The 20,602-nt window shown below is 42.3% G+C and overlaps 1 protein-coding gene across 1 annotated transcript in view; it reads right to left on the reverse strand.

Moving 5' to 3' along the window:
* Positions 1–20,602, reverse strand: part of LOC114598451 (copine-5) — a 124,264-nt gene that overhangs the window by 23,842 nt on the left and 79,820 nt on the right. Inside the window, exons 11-12 of the mRNA XM_077928844.1 lie at positions 9,815–9,856; positions 9,211–9,286 (exon numbers count right to left, since the gene is read on the reverse strand). Of these exons, the coding sequence (XP_077784970.1) occupies positions 9,211–9,286; positions 9,815–9,856 (118 nt within the window). The remainder of the gene's footprint in view (positions 1–9,210; positions 9,287–9,814; positions 9,857–20,602) is intronic.

Raw genomic sequence — 20,602 nt, forward strand, 5'->3', positions numbered from 1 at the left:
CATGCGGAGTGCAAAAAATGTTAGATAACGGGAGGGAGGAAACCCAGACATCGAAGCTTAGGGATGAGTGTGTGAGTGTGTCACTGGAGTGGTTTGTTTTCAGTTCCACATGGACTCTGCCATCTGCTCATGGGGCCAAATTCTCCATTTGAAGAGAGAGGTTCAGATCATCACTCACTGATGCCAAGTGCAACTCAGAAACAAAAAGGCTCCAAAGTAAAATAAAATAAAGAACTTATTCCAAAGGTGGCACACATCAGAATTCTCTCCTTCCCCACTGGAATCGTGCTCATCTGACTGGCAAAACTCATAGGCACTGTCACCCATCACAGAAACCAGCCCAGCATTAGAGACACACTCAGGGTAACTAGAAGGGAAGTGGAAGAGCTCTCTTCACAGATGTGTCAGAACATAGCAAGGGGGCGCGATGTGGAGAAGAACCGAGCTACTTTTGCTGAAAGAGTGACAGGAACATGAGCTATGAAAACACAAACTATCTAGGAGAGAAAGACCATGTCTATCTGATTTATTTGCCTATTGTTATTTATAACATCATCTCAGCTATCCTTCCTCAATTAGTTCCCAAGCTGTTGCACAATTCAGTCACATCTTTTAAACAATTGCCAAAACAAACCAGATCTTTATTTAGATTTGGCCTGTTGCATTGGCCTTCAGCTTATGAGCATCAATCAGCCACCCCCACCCAATACCCTCCTGATGTTGCTGGACTACAGTTCCCATTATCCATGACCACTGGCCATGTTAACTGGGACTGATGGGAATTGGAGTCCAAAACATATGGGGTTGGGAGAAGCCTGGTTTAACTATTACCTTGGTGGATGAAATCAAGGTCTATCTAGTCCACCATATTATTTCCATCAGTGGCTGGCAAGACTGTGAGGCTTGATTTAACTGCTATGGCTATAGCTACTGATACTAGACCTATTCTCTTCAAATTTGCCTGATTTTTTTTAAAAAGCTGCTTTTGTGATAAAGAATTTCGCAAGTTAGAATCATAGAGTTGGAAGGGACCATGATGGTCATTAAGTCCAGCCCCCCGCAATGCAGCTTAGGATTCACAACAGAAGCGTGTATTACGAGCTTTGCAAATAAATCTACATGACCCAGATGAGCTTTCTCGGTGCCAAGTGTGAGTGCCTCTGATGATACAAGGGGATATCATATCATGATTATATTACAACCATGATATAAGTCGTTTGTATGTCTTTTTAAAATTACAATTATTTATACCCCACTTTTCAGGATATAAGGGGACGCGGGTGGCGCTGTGGGTAAAAGCCTCAGCGCCTAGGGCTTGCCGATCGAAAGGTTGGCGGTTCGAATCCCCGCGGCGGGGTGCGCTCCCGTCGTTCGGTCCCAGCGCCTGCCAACCTAGTAGTTCGAAAGCACCCCCGGGTGCAAGTAGATAAATAGGGACCGCTTACTAGCGGGAAGGTAAACGGCGTTTCCGTGTGCAGCTCTGGCTTGCCAGAGCAGCGATGTCACACTGGCCACGTGACCCGGAAGTGTCTTCGGACAGCGCTGGCCCCTGGCCTCTAGAGTGAGATGGGCGCACAACCCCAGAGTCTGTCAAGACTGGCCCGTACGGGCAGGGGTACCTTTACCTTTACCTTTCAGGATATAATCCTTTCAATTCAATTTCCTATTTTGCATAGCTGCTTTAACATACAGGTGTGTCCCAGATTTAGGACAGAAAAAGTTGGAGCATATGTCATTGCAGTGTCCCACAACATTTGCTTTGGGGGTGAGAGGAGAAACAACGTAGGGGGATTTGCCTCTTGAAAATAAACATGAAATGTGTGTTGGAGAGGTGGAATGTACACACTTTAACAGAAAAAGTAAGAGAGTCCTTGGAGACAGGAAGGAAGGGGAGCATTTCTAAAGAACTAAAATGTTCTAATCCCCCAAAACTGCATGAACAGTTTGCATGCCATTGTTGTGTCTCTTCTTGTAACTATATCATACACACAGTAAACAGTATTTCTGGTTATGCTTGCCAGGGCAATTTTTAAAATTTTTATTTGGCAGTCAACCACAATAAATTGAGAGCCAGTGTGGTGTAGTGGTTAAGAGCGGTAGTCACGTAATCTGGGTAACCGGGTTCGCGTCTCCGCTCCTCCACATGCAGCTGCTGGGTGACCTTGGGCCAGTCACATTTCTTTGAAGTCTCTCAGCCTCACTCACCTCACAGAGTGTTTGTTGTGGGGGAGGAAGGGAAAGGAGATTGTTAGCCGCTTTGAGACTCCTGAAGGGGAGTGAAAGGCGGGATATCAAATCCAAACTCTTCTTCTTCTTCTAATGGGAGTGAAGGGGAAAGCAGACTTGGGGCAGCCTGTTGTTCATATAAGCCCCTTATCATGCCATCATCACTGTAAGTTCCACTTCAATTAAAGTGAAACCATTCCTCCAAATTTGTTTTTTATTTTTTGTTTAAACTAATAACTGTAACTCTCTCTAATCACTGTAACTCTCTTTAATCACAGTCACTTGTTTATTCTGCCAGCTACACAAGGCAAATTGTATATACTGCAAGTGACAGCAATAACAGAAGGCACTACATAGTTTCTTAAAAAATAATAATACAGTTGGGGTATTGAGTGGTATCACCTGAATGACATTGATGTAGTATTTCAACTCCAAAACCCCTTACTTGCAGATTTGCAGCTCCAGAACAAACAGAAAATAGTAACTCTCTGATTTGGAAAGATGGGGAAATTTGGAAGATAAATGTTATTAGAGAGTAGGAAAATTAGTATTTAATATGCCAGGCAGAAATACAAGAACCAACTAATAAGCTGGAGATGTTATTTATACCAGTGCAGGACCCAAGGTGACTCACAACACAAATTAAAAACAGATACAGCTAAAAAACAACAACCTCACACCAATCGTTTATATACATTTTTTTTTAAAAAATACAATTAAATAAGTTACTGTATTAAAAACAGCACTGAATTAAAAAACAACTTAAAACGATTTTAAAAGCACAAAGAGAGGAGAAGAAAAAATACAATGCCCACCAGCTAATCAACCCTACCTATAGAACAGGGGACACTTGACACTGAATACAGGAGCATAGCTTTGGTCCATCCAGCTCACAATCTGTCTACACTGAGTGGCAGCTGCTCTCCAGGATTCAGGCAGGGAGTCTCTCCCACCAGGGACTGATCCTGGGACTTTCTGCATGCAAAGCAGATGTTCTAGCACTGAGCTATAAAACATCCACACCACATATAAGAATTGCTTTGAGCCAGAATGAGAGAATCTATCAAGCTGATCCACGCTTTTGCTTCCTAACACAAATGATGAAAGAGGCACTCCCACTCCTGCTCCTCGCTATCTGGAGACTGAGGCAATAGGAACAGATAAGGTTACCTCAGGTACTTTAGATGTCAGCTGACAAAAGCGCTTAAATTATCTAGTAAATCAAAGCTAAAAGGAAAACCCATAGTGGGTTCACAAGAGTTACTGCCAAGTGCCTCCAGCTGAATTGGCACTACAGATATCCAAGGGATTCTTGCAGTTGCCTTTCCCTAATAGAGATATTTGGCATGAAGATAGAGCTTGACGGAAGTGAGTTTCTTTGAGGCCGAAGCTGCAATTCTATGTCCACGTACCTGGAAATCAGCCCAGCTGAACTAAAAGAAACATACTTCCAAGTATACATGCACAGATTGCACAGTCAGTTGTCCACAGTGACCAAGCAGCGCGATTCACTTAAAATTGTGATAGTGCACACAGCTTCATTTGCTGGTGAAGTGTAGTCCTATGCCTGACAAACGGGGCACAGCCATTGGGGCTCAGTCCATTCCGCCCCACCCTCAGCCCTGTTCTTATTAACTGGTACAGGGTTGCCAAGATACTGCAGACATTGCTACCTTCCTATGCCACCGGAGTGATACCTCTGCACTATAGCAGGGGAACCAAGATTTTGTGACACAGCAGCATTAATATCTACTGCTCTTGGCACTTGAGCAGAGTCAGGTTTAGCCCCATTCCTCAGTTGCAGAGGTCTCATGATGGGGTACTTTAAATGCTCCCACATGCCCCTGAGCTTCGGCTGGGTTTTACCAGGGGTCAACTTTTTTGTGTGGCAGAACTTCTTGCCAATAGAGGTTCAGCACAAATCATCTCTGCTCGTTTTTAGATGACTGTAACAACTCAGACGGAAGGAAGATAAAGTCCCTACCAGAGAGGAATGGCAAGCTAAGCTGATGGACTATGCTCAAATGGAAAAGCTGACTGGAAAACTCAGGAACCAAGAGGACAAAAACTTTAAAAAAGAATGGGGAACATTTATAACATATCTACCTTACCAGTGGGAAGGTAAACGGCGTTTCCGTGCACTGCTTTGGTTCGCCAGAAGTGGCTTAGTCATGCTGGCCACATGACCTGGAAGCTGTCTGCGGACAAACACTGGCTCCCTCGGCCTATAGAGCGAGATGAGCACTGCAACCCCAGAGTCGTTCACAACTGGACTTAACTGTCAGGGGTCCTTTACTTTTTTACTTTAAAATGTTGATAATAGGATCCATGGAGGGGGTGGGGGGAAGTCACGAGATTCAATCTCTATATATGTATATGTATATGCATTTGAATTGTTATAATTTTATATTTGTAAAATCAAATAAAAACTATTTTTTAAAAAAAATAGATTACTCTAACAACTGTATTTTTTTCTGACAGGCCTTTCAAACCTGAGATTTTTTTGTGATATTTTATATAAAACTGTGGTTTACACAAAGTTTAGTAACAATATCACTGGTGATGATGTTGCTGCGAGATGTAGCCTACTGGCATTCTCCCAACACAAGGTGAGATCCTGTGAGCTCTTTGCTGATCCAATAGGGCAAGGGCAGGGAACACTAAATGCAGCCCTCCAGGCTTTTCTATCTGGTCCTCAGGATCCTCTCAAGGTCACAAACTTTCATGAGCCACACACCTCACCAACCCTGCTTTGCATCCTCCTCGAGTTTTTTCACCTGGCAGGAAAGTGACCTTGAATTCTGCTAAGGCCCCCTGTTTACCTGGATGGAGCATGGAGTGTGGGGGGGAGGGGGGTGTAGAAATTAGCCTGCTGTCCAAAGGAAAAAATTACATTTCCTGCTCCACCCACCACTGGTAAAAGGAGAAAACCAAATTTTCAGAGGCAAGCCTTTTTGCACACAGTTATAGGCAGGGATAATTGCTCAAAAAAGAAAGGAAAAGGAAGAGAGAGAACAAAACACGATCACTATAGTATAGGTTACTTCTCTAGAAGGCTGGTGCAATAAGTTATTTACTGTACTGACGATTGATGGTGTCAAAAACAAAACAGACTCATTTTTACTGTTTGCAAGTAAAAGGGCACATTCCTAATAGTGCCGTTTAGAGTATTTTTTTTAAAAAATGGAAACATCTTTATATAAAGGATGTTATATAATAATAACAACCTGAGCAATCTATACCCAAACTTCTGTTTCCAAGCTCCATTAAATAATGTGCATTCCATAACAGAAATCTGTAACTGCAGAGGAATAAAGGAAAGCAAGAGGCTGCATACAAATGTTCAGTTAAAAATAATCTCAGCCAAAAAAAGAAGGGGGGAGGGGAGAAAGGCTTTAAAAAGATTATTTCACAAAGCATCCAGCAAAACTCAAAATCTTTGTGAAAGAGTTGGCAAGATGCTCCTCCTATTCTTTTCCTATTCTTTGCATGTGTGCCCTCTGATATAAGAGGAATGCAGGAAATAATTTCTTGAATCTTTTTTCTATTTATTTGGTATTAACTTGATGTATTAACTATATACTTTAATTTATTGTGCTGAAGAAATTGAAGCTTATCTCCTAGTCTTCAGACACGACTCTCATTTGAGAGGTTGCAATGAGCAGCACTGTAACATATTACAACTCCCCCTTTTGCCATACCCTAGAGAAGTACAAGTTGCTTGCAGATTTTTTGTTTATATGATGCAAACACAAAATCAACATTGCAGAAAAATGGGGGGAGGGGAAATATTTGCCTACCAATTCCAACCCCATTGGGTCATTTTATTTAGCGAAGTAGCAGTTGTAAGTCACTTAAAAGAAGAGACCCCCCCCCCGCTTCCCTTAAGGGGGTGATCTCACAGTCTCTATGAGTAGCAACAATTTTCTCTGTTGAAATTCAACCTGCTACAGCAATGTAGTACCTGCTCCCTTTCTAAAAATTTTTTAGAGCTGATGTAGAAAGAAAGAAAGAAAGAAAGAATTCAGGTGTGCAAAACTGACCTTTTCCTGTGTGTACAGTAGAGATCAACATACCTAAAAAAATTCCTTGCACAGCTGTCTTTCCACAAAACTCTACTTTCCATGGACATTAGTCAACAAATGATCACATTTAATTTGTTTAACTTGTATAATAGGCTACTAAAAACCAGTGATGTATTAATTCTTAGTAGCCTGAGACCCAGTCATTCAGTGCATACATCTTAATCAGATTTTCTGGGCCCAGTACTGTTAAGTATAATTGCTTAATTGTACATTGAAATGGAAAATGAGTCTGAATGTGTATTGCTAAAGGGGAATGGAAAATTCCACCAAAGCTAAGAAGAGCTCTCTGGGTACCTAAACAGGTTGATAATTAACTGTTGATGTATCTCTGCTGGCTCACTCACATGGTGTTTAACTTAAGATCACATGGGAGGGTTATTCAGTTGCAAATCCCTATTTTGGGTGTGTGAGTTGTCTTTTCTCTCAAGTCACAGAAGACAAAGGTGTGCAAATGAGTCTCTTCTGGAGAGAAAACAGCCTCCAGGCTAATGGACTCTGTGGGAGAGAAAGAGCTCTGTTTGTCAGCTCTGATTGTAAATAGTATTTAATATTTGTAAGAAGCTGAACCTGTGCTTGGACAGGTACATGATATTATGCAACTATTTGGATACATCATTTATTACTTTAAATCAGTCTGAAAGTTGTGTTAGTAAAGGTTTGAAACTATATTTTGGGTCTGGACAATATTTATTCCAAGAGGAGTCAGTTTTTATTCATCTTATTGCTTCAAGCTGTGTAATATTAATATCTGCAAAATGTACACTGTGTGTGGATTGGGACCTCTGTCCCACTTGCAAAAGAGAGCACAAGTATTTGCAACACTTTGTGACAACATGCAAGTAAGACGATGTCTGACAAACAAAATTCTAACATGTGAAGCTTTTCCTGTAAATGTATTTCCACACTAGAAAAAGCTTAACTTGCTGGATTTCTGCCTGCCACACCGCTGCTAATGACACAAGAACCCTGCTCTCCCTCCAATGCCATTCCTAAACCATGCAAACAAGCGTTGTGAGTTGCAAACCAGTTATGTTACTGGTATAGGTCTTTCATCAAATGATCTTAGGCTGGCAGTACAATATTCAGAGCAAGGTATTTCGGATGGCAATGTGTGAGTAAAGATATTTAAGGTTTACAGCAACCAGATGCCCATGCTTGGATAAATTCAATATAAAAATGGTTAAAAAGAAAGCTTTGTATTCTAAGAGCATGTGTTGCGGTTATATATTATTTATACCTCAGAATAGCTACAGCAATGTTATCAGCACAGGTCAACCGACCCTTTTTGTTTTCTTGAGCAAAAAGCATATGAGTCTCTGTCATGAATATACCGGTACCCATTTTAATTTTATACCAGCAGCAACAACCCACCCCAAACTATCCTACCATCATGGGTAAGAAAGCAGCTAATCACCACTGGGCCAATCATATTTCCCTAAAAACACACATACCAGAAGGCTAGATAGTGGACTACATTGCAGTACTACTACTCTCTCACAAGCTGCCCCCTGTAATCTTACTATAGCAACACTGGGCTACTTTGCAGGGATGATGTAACCCACACTTTCTCTGCCACGATACCCACCCCTTTTGCAATATAGATATGTGATTGATTTAATGCCTACAAAATAGTTTGCATGAAATTAATCCTCGGTTAGGAAGAGCAATAAGCTCTTGTCTTTGCTGCTTTCTTTTGCTTTGGGGTGGACATGCTGTTGCCCATTTGCAACTATACTCAAATTCTGGATTTCTCTATTATTTTCTTATTGCAAATTCTTATTATTATTCTCTTTACCAGAGAAGATGGGAAACAGCTTCAAAATAAGCACTTAGTCATTTTAAAATGAGCCAGGAAGTCCTTTCTCTATTGTCTGAAGAAGGAACTTCCCTGGCCCATTTTGAAGCCATTTTAGGTCTTCCCTTGCGCTTGTATGACTCCAAATTTCTACCTAGCAGTTATTACCTAATGAGTTACCTGGCCACGTTTTGGCTAAACACACTAAGGTGGGGACAGTCTCATATCTCACAAAGCAATTGTTTTGAATGGTGTCTGCTCATTTTCTTTCATAACTTTTGTTCCAAAAGGGTTAGATACTTTTTACAAATGAAATTTAGAATCTGGATCCCTTTCTGGTTCTGGGCCCCATGAAGATGTATGGCCTGCAGACACCTCATCAGCTCTGACCTTCATCCTTCAAACTCCATCCCAAACAGAGTTTGTCTCCTGTCTCAATGGCTATCCAGATAGATGGACTCATTCAAAGCTATCGTTTTATTGATACAATAGTAGTAGGATGGGATGTGAGCATCTTAGTTGCCATGGCTACAGGTACTACCTTAAGATATGTCAAATACAGCCCACTATCTGTTATATGATCTCTAGGGTCAAGGAATCATTCACAATAGCATCTAAATTGGCCTTCACCAACCTGATGCCATCCAGATGTTTTGGCATACAACTCACATCAGCCCTGCCAGCATGGCACCGGTTGGGTGAATGCTGGTCTAAACCCTTCATTAAGTGCCAAGTTCAGTAGAAAGGCTTAAGTACAATAGTATGTTGAAATTCATGAACACAGTAACACGCCACCAATCTCAAGTTAACACACACAACACTGGGGGCAGAAAATTGCTACTGAGCCTGTAGCGCTAATAAAGTTAAAGGACACAATCCTTTGGGGAGTTCAACTGAGAAGGCCCAAGTGAAGTGAATGGGAGCTGCTTTTGCACAGCTTCCATTAATCTCAATGAGACTTACATAGGAGAACAACAGAATGGGTTGTGTCCCAATAGGCTCTGAGTGCCTGGAAGAGGCCCCTTTTCTCAAAAAACTCTTTGGGGTCAGTGCCAAGAAGGCTTCTGCCCTGATGTTTTGGGGGCAGCTGAAGAAGTCACTCACCTCATAGACATTAAATTGGCTTTGTCCTCGTGCCAATTCACGGTAGCTGGTCGTAAACTCCCCAATGAAGTCGTGGCTGTTAAGTGGGAAAGAAATTGCTATGAACAACACTGTAGAACAAAGGTACTCCCATTCCATCACCTCCTCTACTTGATAGGCCTCTTTTTTTTAACTGAATAATAATAATGATGCCAGCAAATAAGTGACAAGATCCCCTTCTCATCCCTTCACACCCACCTTTCATTTTCCCAATGTGAATCTTACACATGTGGCCCTAGGATAAAAAATGTTGTTGTTGTTGTTTACATGATAGGGGGGAGAATGTACTCTGCCAGTACAATGCAGCCAACTGCATAAGCCAAATTCCTTTTTTACTAAATGTGTTGATTAATGGGAGAGGGGTCATATTTTGTATAAATTGTTTTGTTTTGTTTCCTAGCGATCCTCAAAGAACCTCTAAGCATTTCACAGACCTGCAATACACGATACTGCTAAATTTCTTCTATCTAACTTTGGTTTCAGTCCAGCTCCTCCTAGCCAGAAAGAATAATGATAATTAAAAACCCCCACCTTTTTAAACAAAGGAGTTATAAATGCCACTTACCTGCCATCTCGGTCCCAGTCATATACCTCCACCTTTATAGTTCTGGAAAAGATGATATTAATGGTCATTCCCAAAGCAAGCTGCCATCCCTATTGCTATCACTTCAGATTCTTTCTCTCTGTGGAAATCATTGGCAAGAAAAATGTCAAGCTGTACACGAGAGATAAAAGTTATCCTTCGCAGAAAACCTGGGGGAAATGAGCCCAGTGGGATTTTGGTGATATTAAAACGGCACTGCTTTCTTTCTGTGGCAGGGAGTTTCTTGTGTGGGTCCTGCAGTAGCACTTCTGAGCCATTTGGGAATGAGGTTTCTGTACATTCATATACTATAGTTCAGGCATGTCCAACAGGTAGATCACAGCACGTCTGCAGTAGATCACTGGCTCCCCCCAAAGAAGCTGAACAACTGTGGCTCCCCTAAAAAAAGCTCAACATTTTACCTCCTCCCTGAAAAAACTCAACAACTTTGACCCGAACCCCCCACAAAAAGGGGGTAGATCACTGCCAGTTTTTAACTCTGTGAATAGATCGCAGTCTCTTGGGAGTTGGCCACCCCTGCTATAGTTAAATGAGCATGTGTTTAAGCTGATGGGCTGTGTACACAGATACAGTATCTCCAAAGCACATCCAGAGCACATTCTTTCCCTCAAAGAATTCTGGGCACTGTAATTTGTCCCTCACAGAGTTACAACTCCTAGCAACCTTTAGAAAACAAAAATGTCCAGAGGAGGGAAATGTGCTTTGAATGTGCTCAAAAGGTATAGTGTGTACACAGTCATGGCTTTCAATGTGTTAGGCAATTTGTTGCCAGGGAGTGAGGTGGGCAAGATGCCCTTTCTTCTAAGCCCTTTCAGAATGTGTCCTGACAGGGAAAGGAGCCAGAGACCCCCATTTTTTCCACCCCCAGTAGCCTGTCCACCCATGAAAGAGAGTGAAGAAGTTGCCTCAGCCCCTGAGGTGATGCCCCTGTAGGCCCTCTTTCCCCCGCTTTCGTCACTGGCAGAGCTCAGCAACTGCATTGATGCCAATTTCTGGTGACATCTTGCAGGGTCTGGCTGAAATCTCACGGGTTCTCATGGAGAGTGACAGATCTCGTGAGATTTTGGTGAGAACTTGTGAGATCTCACCAGAAACTCGTGCCGATGCCAGTGGTGCTGTCAGTGCCTGTGGCCCGGCAGAGCAGGGTGGCACTTCCCATCTTGCCTCAAGTGGCGAAAAGGGGACACACCACCTCTGGAGCCATACTTTGATAAGTGAAAAGTTGGGATATAAAAGATTCTGATGAACTGGCAAATAAACTGGCTTTGCTTTGTCTTTGAATAATGAAGAAACGTGAGTGGATGCTGCCAGATGAGCTCTCTAGGCTTTATTCAGTTGCACCAGGAAAGAGTTTCATCTTTGGTTAACAGATGGACCCACTGTGGCCAACTTTGCAAACCCAGCGTCTAAAGACTATTTTGCTTACAACGACACCAGCTGTTCTCATTACTCTGAAGAAGGCAGTGGAGATGCTGGCCGTAATCACTTTCCTCCTACTGTCCCCCTTCCTATGCCAGGTCCCCAGCCACTGGGTTGTTGTCAAGAAATGCCCTTGGCTAGCCAGCTTCTTAAAGTCCTGTTAGAAGAGTGACAGTGATTAATTCACCCGTGGCTCCATGCATGTTGACAGGTGACAGGTGAAGTCTCACAGGCATTGGGGAGAGTGGAGAAGTCAGATCACTCTTTCAACTCCAGTTGGAGTTCATTTGCAGAGAATGTGCCACGTCCCCCAGTGACTTTTGCAATTGCTGCCTAAATATTTTCACTCCCTCTTGAAGCTCGCCAGTCTGCAAGCCGAATGGCTGCACTAGCCAGCAAGTTATAGAAAAGGAATGAGTGGTAAAATATACAGCAAAGCCAGTCTTTCATCAACGAATAGATAAGCATTCCTAAAAGGCCATGAAAAGGGGGTAGACAGCAAATAACTATAAACATACTCATGAAGATGAAAGACTGTCGGATTCCTGTTGTGTGGGGACTAATGGATAGCCAATGAATGTGAGTTCTATGAATCCTTATGTTGGCTAAGAGACTGCAAGGTTGGGAGGACACACCCGCCATCTTTCACCCAGTGGTTTGAAGACCTCACTCCCTTTTCTGTGTTTGATCATACAGTGGTACCTCCGGTTATGATCTTAATTCGTTCCGGAGGTCCATTCTTAACCCGAAACTGTTCATAACCTGAGGCGCGCTTTTGCTAATGGGGCTTCCTGCTGCTGCCGTGCCACGGGTGTGCGACTTCCGCTCGCATCCTGGGGCAAAGTTTGTTGGGAAACGCCCTGGGGCTGCCCCTGCAGCCCTGAACTCCAAGCGTCGTCCGGTATGCACAGCTCTGGAGAAGGCATTTCTCTTCTTCTCCAGTGCGCTTCAGCGACATATATCAAATGATATATGCACACTAATCTTCTAGCATAACACAGCAAGAAGCATGAGACATCGTAGAGCTAATCTACGTACAGTGGTACTGCGGGTTAAGAACTTAATTTGTTCTGGAGGTCCGTTCTTAACCTGAAACTCTTCTTAACCTGAGGTACCACTTTAGCTAATGGGGTCTCCCGCTGCCGCTGCGCCACTGGAGCACGATTTCTGTTCTCATCTTGATGCAAAGTTCTTAACCCGAGGTACTATTTCTGGGTTAGCGAAGTCTGTAACCTGAAGCGTCTGTAACCTGAAGTGTCTGTAACCTGAGGTACCACTGTATTTATTTACATGCTTTGTGCAGACAAAGGAATCATGGTGCTCACTCTCTCCAGCTCCGAGAGGAAACAGGAACAAGTAAAAGCAAAAATACAGTACAATAGTAAATACAGCGGAAGAGATAAGACTGTCTTCTGTTCCCACACTCTTCCCAGACAGGCATGTGATTTACACCAATCTCATCTGCAGCATCGGAGGAATGAAATACTAACAAAGTTTGCTACCAGGAGCATCTACTTCTGGGTTAGCGGAGCTCGTAACCCGAAGCGATCGTAAGGAGGACAGTACGTAACCCGGGGATCCACTGCATGGCTTATAACCACCAGTTTTGTTTAGATACCTACCTGGACTGTCTACATTTTTAAATCAGAATTGATGAAATATTCTTTTTGTGTTAATGTCAGCTGGCAATATTTCTTTTAAATTATCACTAGTTTGATTTTCTCTTCTTTCTTTCTGCTATATTCACAAAATCTTTTGCGAAAACTATTTTTCTAAAAAGTTGAAAGAATCTTCCCAAAAATATTCACAAACTTAAGAATGGCAGCAAATGAGAGACGCTGTTATCTCTTGGTGAGCTGGGAGCAGAGCGCAGAAAGCAATCAAGGCAGCCAGTGGTCTGCTACATTCCTATCTCAAATCACTCCAAAGCTCTGCTGAAGGACAATATAGAAATCTTTTCAATAATAAAAATATCAGAGGTAGGGAACCTTTATACAGCAGGCTACATTCCATCCATGTAGAGCTTTCTACAAACACCTATATATGTCCATAGAATCATAGAATCGTAGAGCTGGGAGGGACCTCAAGGGTCATCTAGTTCAACCCCCTGTAGGATCTCAGCTAAAGCCATCCAACCTCTGCTTTAAACCCTCCAAGGAAGAAGAGTTCACAACCTCCTGTTCCACAGTCAAACAGCTCCTACCGTCTTATCCCCAACCCAGTCAAGCAAAAAGCATTATAAACGTTCAAACCCCAAACTGGAGATTTCTCGCCTAACTAATGATGGGTCTATGGGTTGCAAAGTCCAATGGGACAGCACTGGTAACCTCTTCTTGGGTTGAGAAGTGCTGCTTTGTTCTAAAAGGTAAAGGTAAATGACCCCTGGATGGTTAAGTCCAGTCAAAGGCGACTATGGGATTGCGACGCTCATCTCGCTTTCAGGCTGAGGGAGCCAGCGTTTGTCCACAGACGGCTTTCCAGGTCATGTGACCAGCATGACTAAACTGCTTCTGGAGCAACGGAACACCGTGACAGAAACCAGAGCTCATGAAAATGCCATTTACCTTCCCGCCGCAGCGGTACCTATTTAACTACTTGTACTGGCGTGCTTTCGAACTGCTAGGTGGGCAGGAGCTGGGACAGAGCTGACTCTGTCGCATTCCGTCACTCTGATGTGTATCGCTACTTGGACAGTTAATCTGTGTTTATAGTATCCAGAACGGAAAATGGCAGTTTAGGCCCTAAAAAACAGGCAGATACTCAATTTAAAGCTTGCCAATTGGTAACATCAGGACACACATTCTCTTTCTTGGGTCTATGTGCATTTGCTATTCCCTTCTACAAATGAATTCCTTTCAGTCTCTCAGATTTTAGAATTTCACAAATTTCTTAGAACAGACGTACACACTATTTTTTAATGTGGTAAACCCATGAGCTTATATTGTCTTATCAGTTTAATACCCTCTAAATATTTCACATTTCAAAAGAGCGACACTCGGGTGTATTTATTAACACCCCTATTCTCACACCAAAGATCACTGCTAGACATCCCTCCCTATGCACACAATTATACCTTGTTGAAGGCTCTTCTCCACCTGACAGGAGCTGTGTTCTGCAAAAGCCTGATATTTTTTTTGCACTGATTTAGATGCATGCTCTTCGGATTATATGGTGGAAAAAACACGATGGTTTTATAGAGCTTTGTTCCATTCTGGTTGGTGGAAATTGCAGCGTTGCGTCTCAAGCAAACCGTATTTTCTGCCATCTTTAACTTGTTCATCTGCTTCTGAACAAGTCCAAACAAATTATTAAAATGACTCCCACCCTCTTATCCTTGCAATTCCTGCATTGGATCTTTAATTAGTTTGTTTCAACTGCTGCGTGGGCCTTCCCCACCCCCACCCCTCATTTTTAGGTGGTATATTTTTAGCTTTAGTTGCCATGGAAACATATGACACTGGGACCAAGCTAGTCACCGATCGAGACAACAAATGCAATCTTCTCCTCATTCTGTTTCCTGATTGAAAGTGTGCTTTCAAATATTAACCTTTTCCTCTTCCAGTGGTTGGAAATGACAGCAGGATTGTTGGCTGCAAATCCTGGCTACTGACAGGGTAGGTGTTTGTATAGAAAGTCACTACCTAGAGCTGTATTTAGAGCTCTCTCATAGCTGCTGTCCCCTTGATTCCTGTTTCTATGATCATCATCCATGTGCGGGACTGGAACTGCCCAGCTGATAGGAACAGGCTTACGGTACATCCATACTTGCAGAAGTACAATCGAATGTAGCGGAAGAAACCCTTAAGAAAAGTGAGGGAAGGCAGTTCGATGAAGACTGAGCTGCTCCTGACTGTTGTGGGGCAGGGGTGGAAAGTTGGGGGTGGAATGTCATATCCTGGAAAATGCCATGGCTAGCTGACTCAGATCCTGAGCAGGAGCATACTGAAACCTTCTGTTGCAGGTCCCTCCTTGTTGCCTTCCAGTCTTCATTAGCAATAGCTTCTGCAGCTCTCTACCCATCCTCCTCTACATCAGACTCAAGCAGACAAAATGTGCTCCAACTCCATATATTTTATTCTCTGTGGGAAGCAGATTGGTGAAATGGGTGCAGTCAGCATATCTCAAAGACCTTCATTGGCTCCCAGTACGTTTCCGAGCACAATTCAAAGTGTTGGTGCTGACCTTTAAAGCCCTAAATGGCCTCGGCCCAGTATACCTGAAGGAGCGTCTCCACCGCCATCGTTCAGCCCGAACACTGAGGTCCAGTGCTGAGAGCCTTCTGGCAGTTCCCTCACTGCGAGAAGCCAAGTTACAAGGAACCAGGCAGAGGGCCTTCTCAGTAGTAGTGCCTGCCCTGTGGAATGCCCTCCCATCAGATGTCAAGCAAATAAACAGTTAGACGACATCTGAAGGCAGCCCTGTTTAGGGAAGTTTTTAATGTTTGAAGTTTTATTCTGTTTTTAAGGTTCTGTTGAAAGCCTCTCAGAGTGGCTGGGGAACCCAGCCAGATGGACAGGGTAGAAATAATATATTATTATTATTATTATTATTATTATTATTAGTCCTTTGAATATGTTTTAGAGGTCTAGTATTTACATAACTTCATTGCCACCCTTGCAGAACTCAGATACCCAAACCATCTGAAGGCAGCCATGTTTAGGGAAGTTTTTAATGTTAGATGTGTCTTCTTCTTCTTCATTAATAATAATATTCTGTTGGGAGCTGCCCAGAGTGGCTGGGGAAACCCAGCCAGATGGGCAGGGTTTAAATAATAATTGTTTTTAAATTATTATTATTATTATTATTATTATTATTATTATTATTATTATTATTATTATTACTATTATTATTATTGGCTCAGTATTTCTGCTGGTTATTATTATTTTTAAAATTATCAAAAATAAATGTGAGAACAGAGATCTAGCACTCACTTTTGATTATCATGAGTTAACATATTTTTTAAAAAAGTTCTTATAAAAATTCAGCAGCATTTTAGTGCTAATCTCTCCTTATATACACATTACAGTATGCTGTTTGTCCTAATGCACATGCATTTTTGTGAGTAATTTTCCTTAATAAAATGTATTTTTGCATGTTGTTTATATGAAAATATGTATTTCACTGCACACTTCGCCCTAATATTCTATCGCTATCTCTTTATGACCTTTTTCATTTGCTACTGTTTGCTTTAAACTGACTGTAATTCTGAGTTTTGTAAATTGCTATAAGCAGCCAGTGTGGTGAAGGGTGAGTAAAGATATCAACAGAAACAAAAAAACAAAAACGGAATGCAAAATGTTTGGTTGGAAGGCTGCAACACAAAAATCAGAGAAGCTCCAATTTGGAAGAGTAGCTGGCTTTTGGTTTGTGTTTTGCTCTGGGAAATGAGAATTAGGCAGGTTCACATTAAAATGTGAACTGCATCTCTTTCCATCCCCAGTTCCCTGTCACAGGTAGGTTTAGCCTTTTCATTTTACCCAGGTAAAATGCAGTGGCAGCCAGAATCACATTTCACATAAATTAAGCCACCTCTAGAGGAGAAAAGTGATAGCAAAATTAGAATGATTTAGAAAACGAAACAAATACTGTTAAGTGGGGGAGTGTGAAGGGTGAGGGAGAAACACTGAGAACCAACCCTGAAGAAACATACCCAGCCCTTTGCCTGTCTGCTCTGAGGGTCAAATAACTCACAGGGTGTGTAATTTTTTTTATTTAAAAGCAAGAATTCAACCATCTGTGTTGCTGTGAGAAGAGCACTCTTGGCTGGAGGAGGGAGACCTGTTCCTTTTCAAAGCAAAGAAAATGGAAGGTAGGTGATAATGCAGCGAGTTTTCAGTTTTGCAAGAAGCAAAAGGCCAGAATCATTTTGACCCTTCCTTCGATAATCTCCACACTGAGGCCCTAGTACGGCAAGGTCAAGAACTGAATACATCTCAACCTGTCTGGCTGCTATTCTGATTGATGCGCCAGGTCTAAATGTGGTTCCCAAGAGGAGGATTGTAACATGTTCTAGGGCATTGGCAGATCTAATTGTTTATTAGTCTCTTCTAGTATAGAGCCTTCACCAGAATAGCATCTTTGAACAAAGTTCTGACCCCCACCAATGCAGCCCCTGACATAAATTAGCAAGCCGTGATGAATTCTGACTGCCTCCAAGAGACACAGACATAAACATCTAGAGGGATTTGTATTAGAGGGATGGTGACAATACTGTAATTAAAGCTGATGGCAGGCCTTCATGGCAATATATAGGGCTCCCATGTGTACTCTAAGCAGAGTAAGATGGATCTTGGGCACTGCCAAGAATTGCCTTCATAAAATATTCTGCAAACTTTATAGTAGCATCATTGCAGACCCAGCATTTGGGTGGAAAACCTTCACCCTGAAAAACTTAATGGCAGGGTTTCTGTACATGCAAAAGTATTTTTCTTGGATCTGCCTATGACTGGGTCTCCAGTGATTCTACTATAGTAGCATCATTGATACAAGACATTTTCTCTTCCATTCAATATAGTTCTCTTCAAGAAGGAAGACAAGGGAGAGAAATGAGAAATCCACTCCACTTCACAGTGGGGAGGAGTTGCAGTGGACCACATGGCCACCCACTCCTCTCCGGGGGCAGGAGACAAAGTCCTGTGTCTTCTGGAGATTCCCAGCCATGTCATTTGCCTACCAGCCAATCCGCTGGCTGGGGGTGTGTGGCCAGGCCCCACTTAAACTGAGGCATGAGCCATTTGGCCATTTGGTTTTCGCCTACCTCATAGCATTTGTCACAACTCTGTAAGGTTTGGTGGTTAGACATTGGTTGATCTTATGATGGGGGAGGGTAGGTGTGGCCATCACCTGCCCCTCCAAGCTTAAGGGTATTCCATTAAAGGAATCCGGGGGTGTGGGTCTTGTCTGAAGTCCGGGGCTGGGCTAGGGCCATGCCACGACCCCACCGGGAACCCAGGGGGAGCTCAAGTTGGTTTGCATCAACGGGGCTCCACCTACCGGTGGTTGACCCTTACTGGACTCCCTGTGTGATAGGCAGGAGTCAGACATAGTCGGGTCAATTCCAATGCGTAAGCCAATACTGCTCACATTCTGTAACCAATAAAGTTGTGGCCTAAATTTGCCCAATAACATTAACCTAATATCCATTTCCTTGTGTCTTATTCATCAACCTCGGTGTCTCGACACACAACTACTGCCCAGTTTGTATGCTGGATGTATGTATGTATGTATGTATGTATGTATGTATGTATGTATGTATTATCACCTCAGGTTTCTTCTGGAGAAGCTAAAAAAATAATAAAAATGGGTAGAGTTAAAAGGCTCCAGAAAGGATGCTCAACAACTGAGAAGTAGTTATGAGTCTGTCAGTTCAACAGTACCATCAGACTGATCCACTATTTCCACAAGCTTATTCACTTTGTTCCATTGGTCTACTGAATCTGGCTTCTCTATGGGCAAATCCAACACTCTAGCCAAGCCAATGCCAACCTGGGCTCCTCCAGATGTTTTAGGCTACTCTGGGGCCGATGGGAGTTGTAGGGTGAAATATATGAAAGACTCCAGGTTGGCAAAGGCTGCTCTCATCCACAACTGAACATCTGATTTCTGGGCCAATGGAATTATATGCAGGTCCCAATGGAAATCATTCCTCTAATATTATCCTTGTAACAGGCACTTAGAAAATCCATTCTATTGGCAAATAAAAAGACATGGACCTCTCAGTGCGGATGTGTGGCTAATTCAAATAACTGTAAAATGAAGCCCAGTGGGCACAATCTAGCAATGCCAGGAACCTTAAACAGTGCGATGCTATGGCTGCATACACACCTACTTGGGAGTAAGCTCCACAAAATTCATTGAGGCTTTCTATTGAATAGACACATACAGGATTGCACCAAACATTCCATTGCCTTCAAGCTGCTTAATGTAATTCTGATCCCAGTCAGAATTTCTAAGCAATAATTGCAGCACTCAAGTTTCATATTGCTTGCATAACCAGCAATATTGCATCACTAAGTAGACCAATCTGGATGTATTTAGCTGTTCGGAAATGAAAAAGAAAATCTGTAAATAAAATTAAATTAACAGTATCACTGGATTCAAATCACTCCCATATCAGCAACCATCAAACTTGAGAATTTATGAAGATGGGGGCGGAGGGAACCAAAAAGCACTTGAAAACCCATTCACATAAATAGAACTATGTCATTAGATATGTGGCTAGCATCCAAAAACTTGAGTGCATCCCAGGTCTTATTAGGCCAGTCGTCACTTTCTATAAGAACAGAATGTGTCAGTGCAGAATACCCTGAAGGAAATGTCTGCCACCTCATTGGGTTGTAGTAATTTGTCGTGAATGCTAGTTTGGGCAAAATTAAAGTCACAGTTGAGCACACTGCATCCTTGTAGAATGGGCAAAGCTAAAAAAAAAGGCAACCCAGAGCACATATATTTGGAAGTATGTGTAGAATGATTTCACACTTACTAGAAAGCAAGCCCCACTGAACTCAATGGTATTTAGTTCTGAGCAAACACACATAAGACTGCTCTGAACAGCTGCAAGAACTAGAGGGCTATTATGGGCTCCGATTCCTGAACGCTCTTTACCATTCCTTTTTCCCCTTTGTGAAATGGAGCTCCAGTGACATGGTTGCGTGTGAGGATTAATAAGATAACCATAGCAAAACCCTTCACACGCCTAAATGGTTATAATAATGCACTGACAGATTATCAACGTAAGTGATGGAGTGTTCTCAGCTATATATTTTTATGGATACTTTGGAGTGCAACCTGGAGTCCTTCAGAAAATGATGCATTGTGGTTTTTCTTCCATTTAAGCAAGATAGCCATATGATATGAAGCCAAGAGGTTGCAGCCAACTGGGTCATTTTTACACCTAAGAAAATATGCCTCGTGGGAGTCAATATTCTTATAGATTCTTCTCTTTATTTACTTTGTTTCAGGAGGAATTTTATTAGGTTCATTTGCTTTTAAATCTCAGAAGTCTTAGCAAAGCAAAGCAAAAAAGTTAAAGGGAATTGTATTAAAGGATATGAAAGCAAATCATTTAGGAAAATGCAGTGAGCTGTCAGCCCATTTCTGGAGAATGACTGAGCAAAATAGGTATGAGGTACTATATCTTACTGATTTAAGATTCCAAGTTACACAGAACTCTTTATCATGAAACAGAATGAATGAATAGGTCCTAAGATAGTGTCTTACACTTGCTTACCTGGGAGACAACCCCACGAAGCTTACTTCTGAGTGGATGTATTAGGATTGCATTCTCAGTCACATTTTTTTGCTTTTCTGCCAAGAAATGATATCACTCCA

This window comes from Podarcis muralis, chromosome 5 (genome assembly GCF_964188315.1).
Source record: "Podarcis muralis chromosome 5, rPodMur119.hap1.1, whole genome shotgun sequence".
Classification (NCBI taxonomy): Eukaryota; Metazoa; Chordata; class Lepidosauria; order Squamata; family Lacertidae; genus Podarcis; species Podarcis muralis.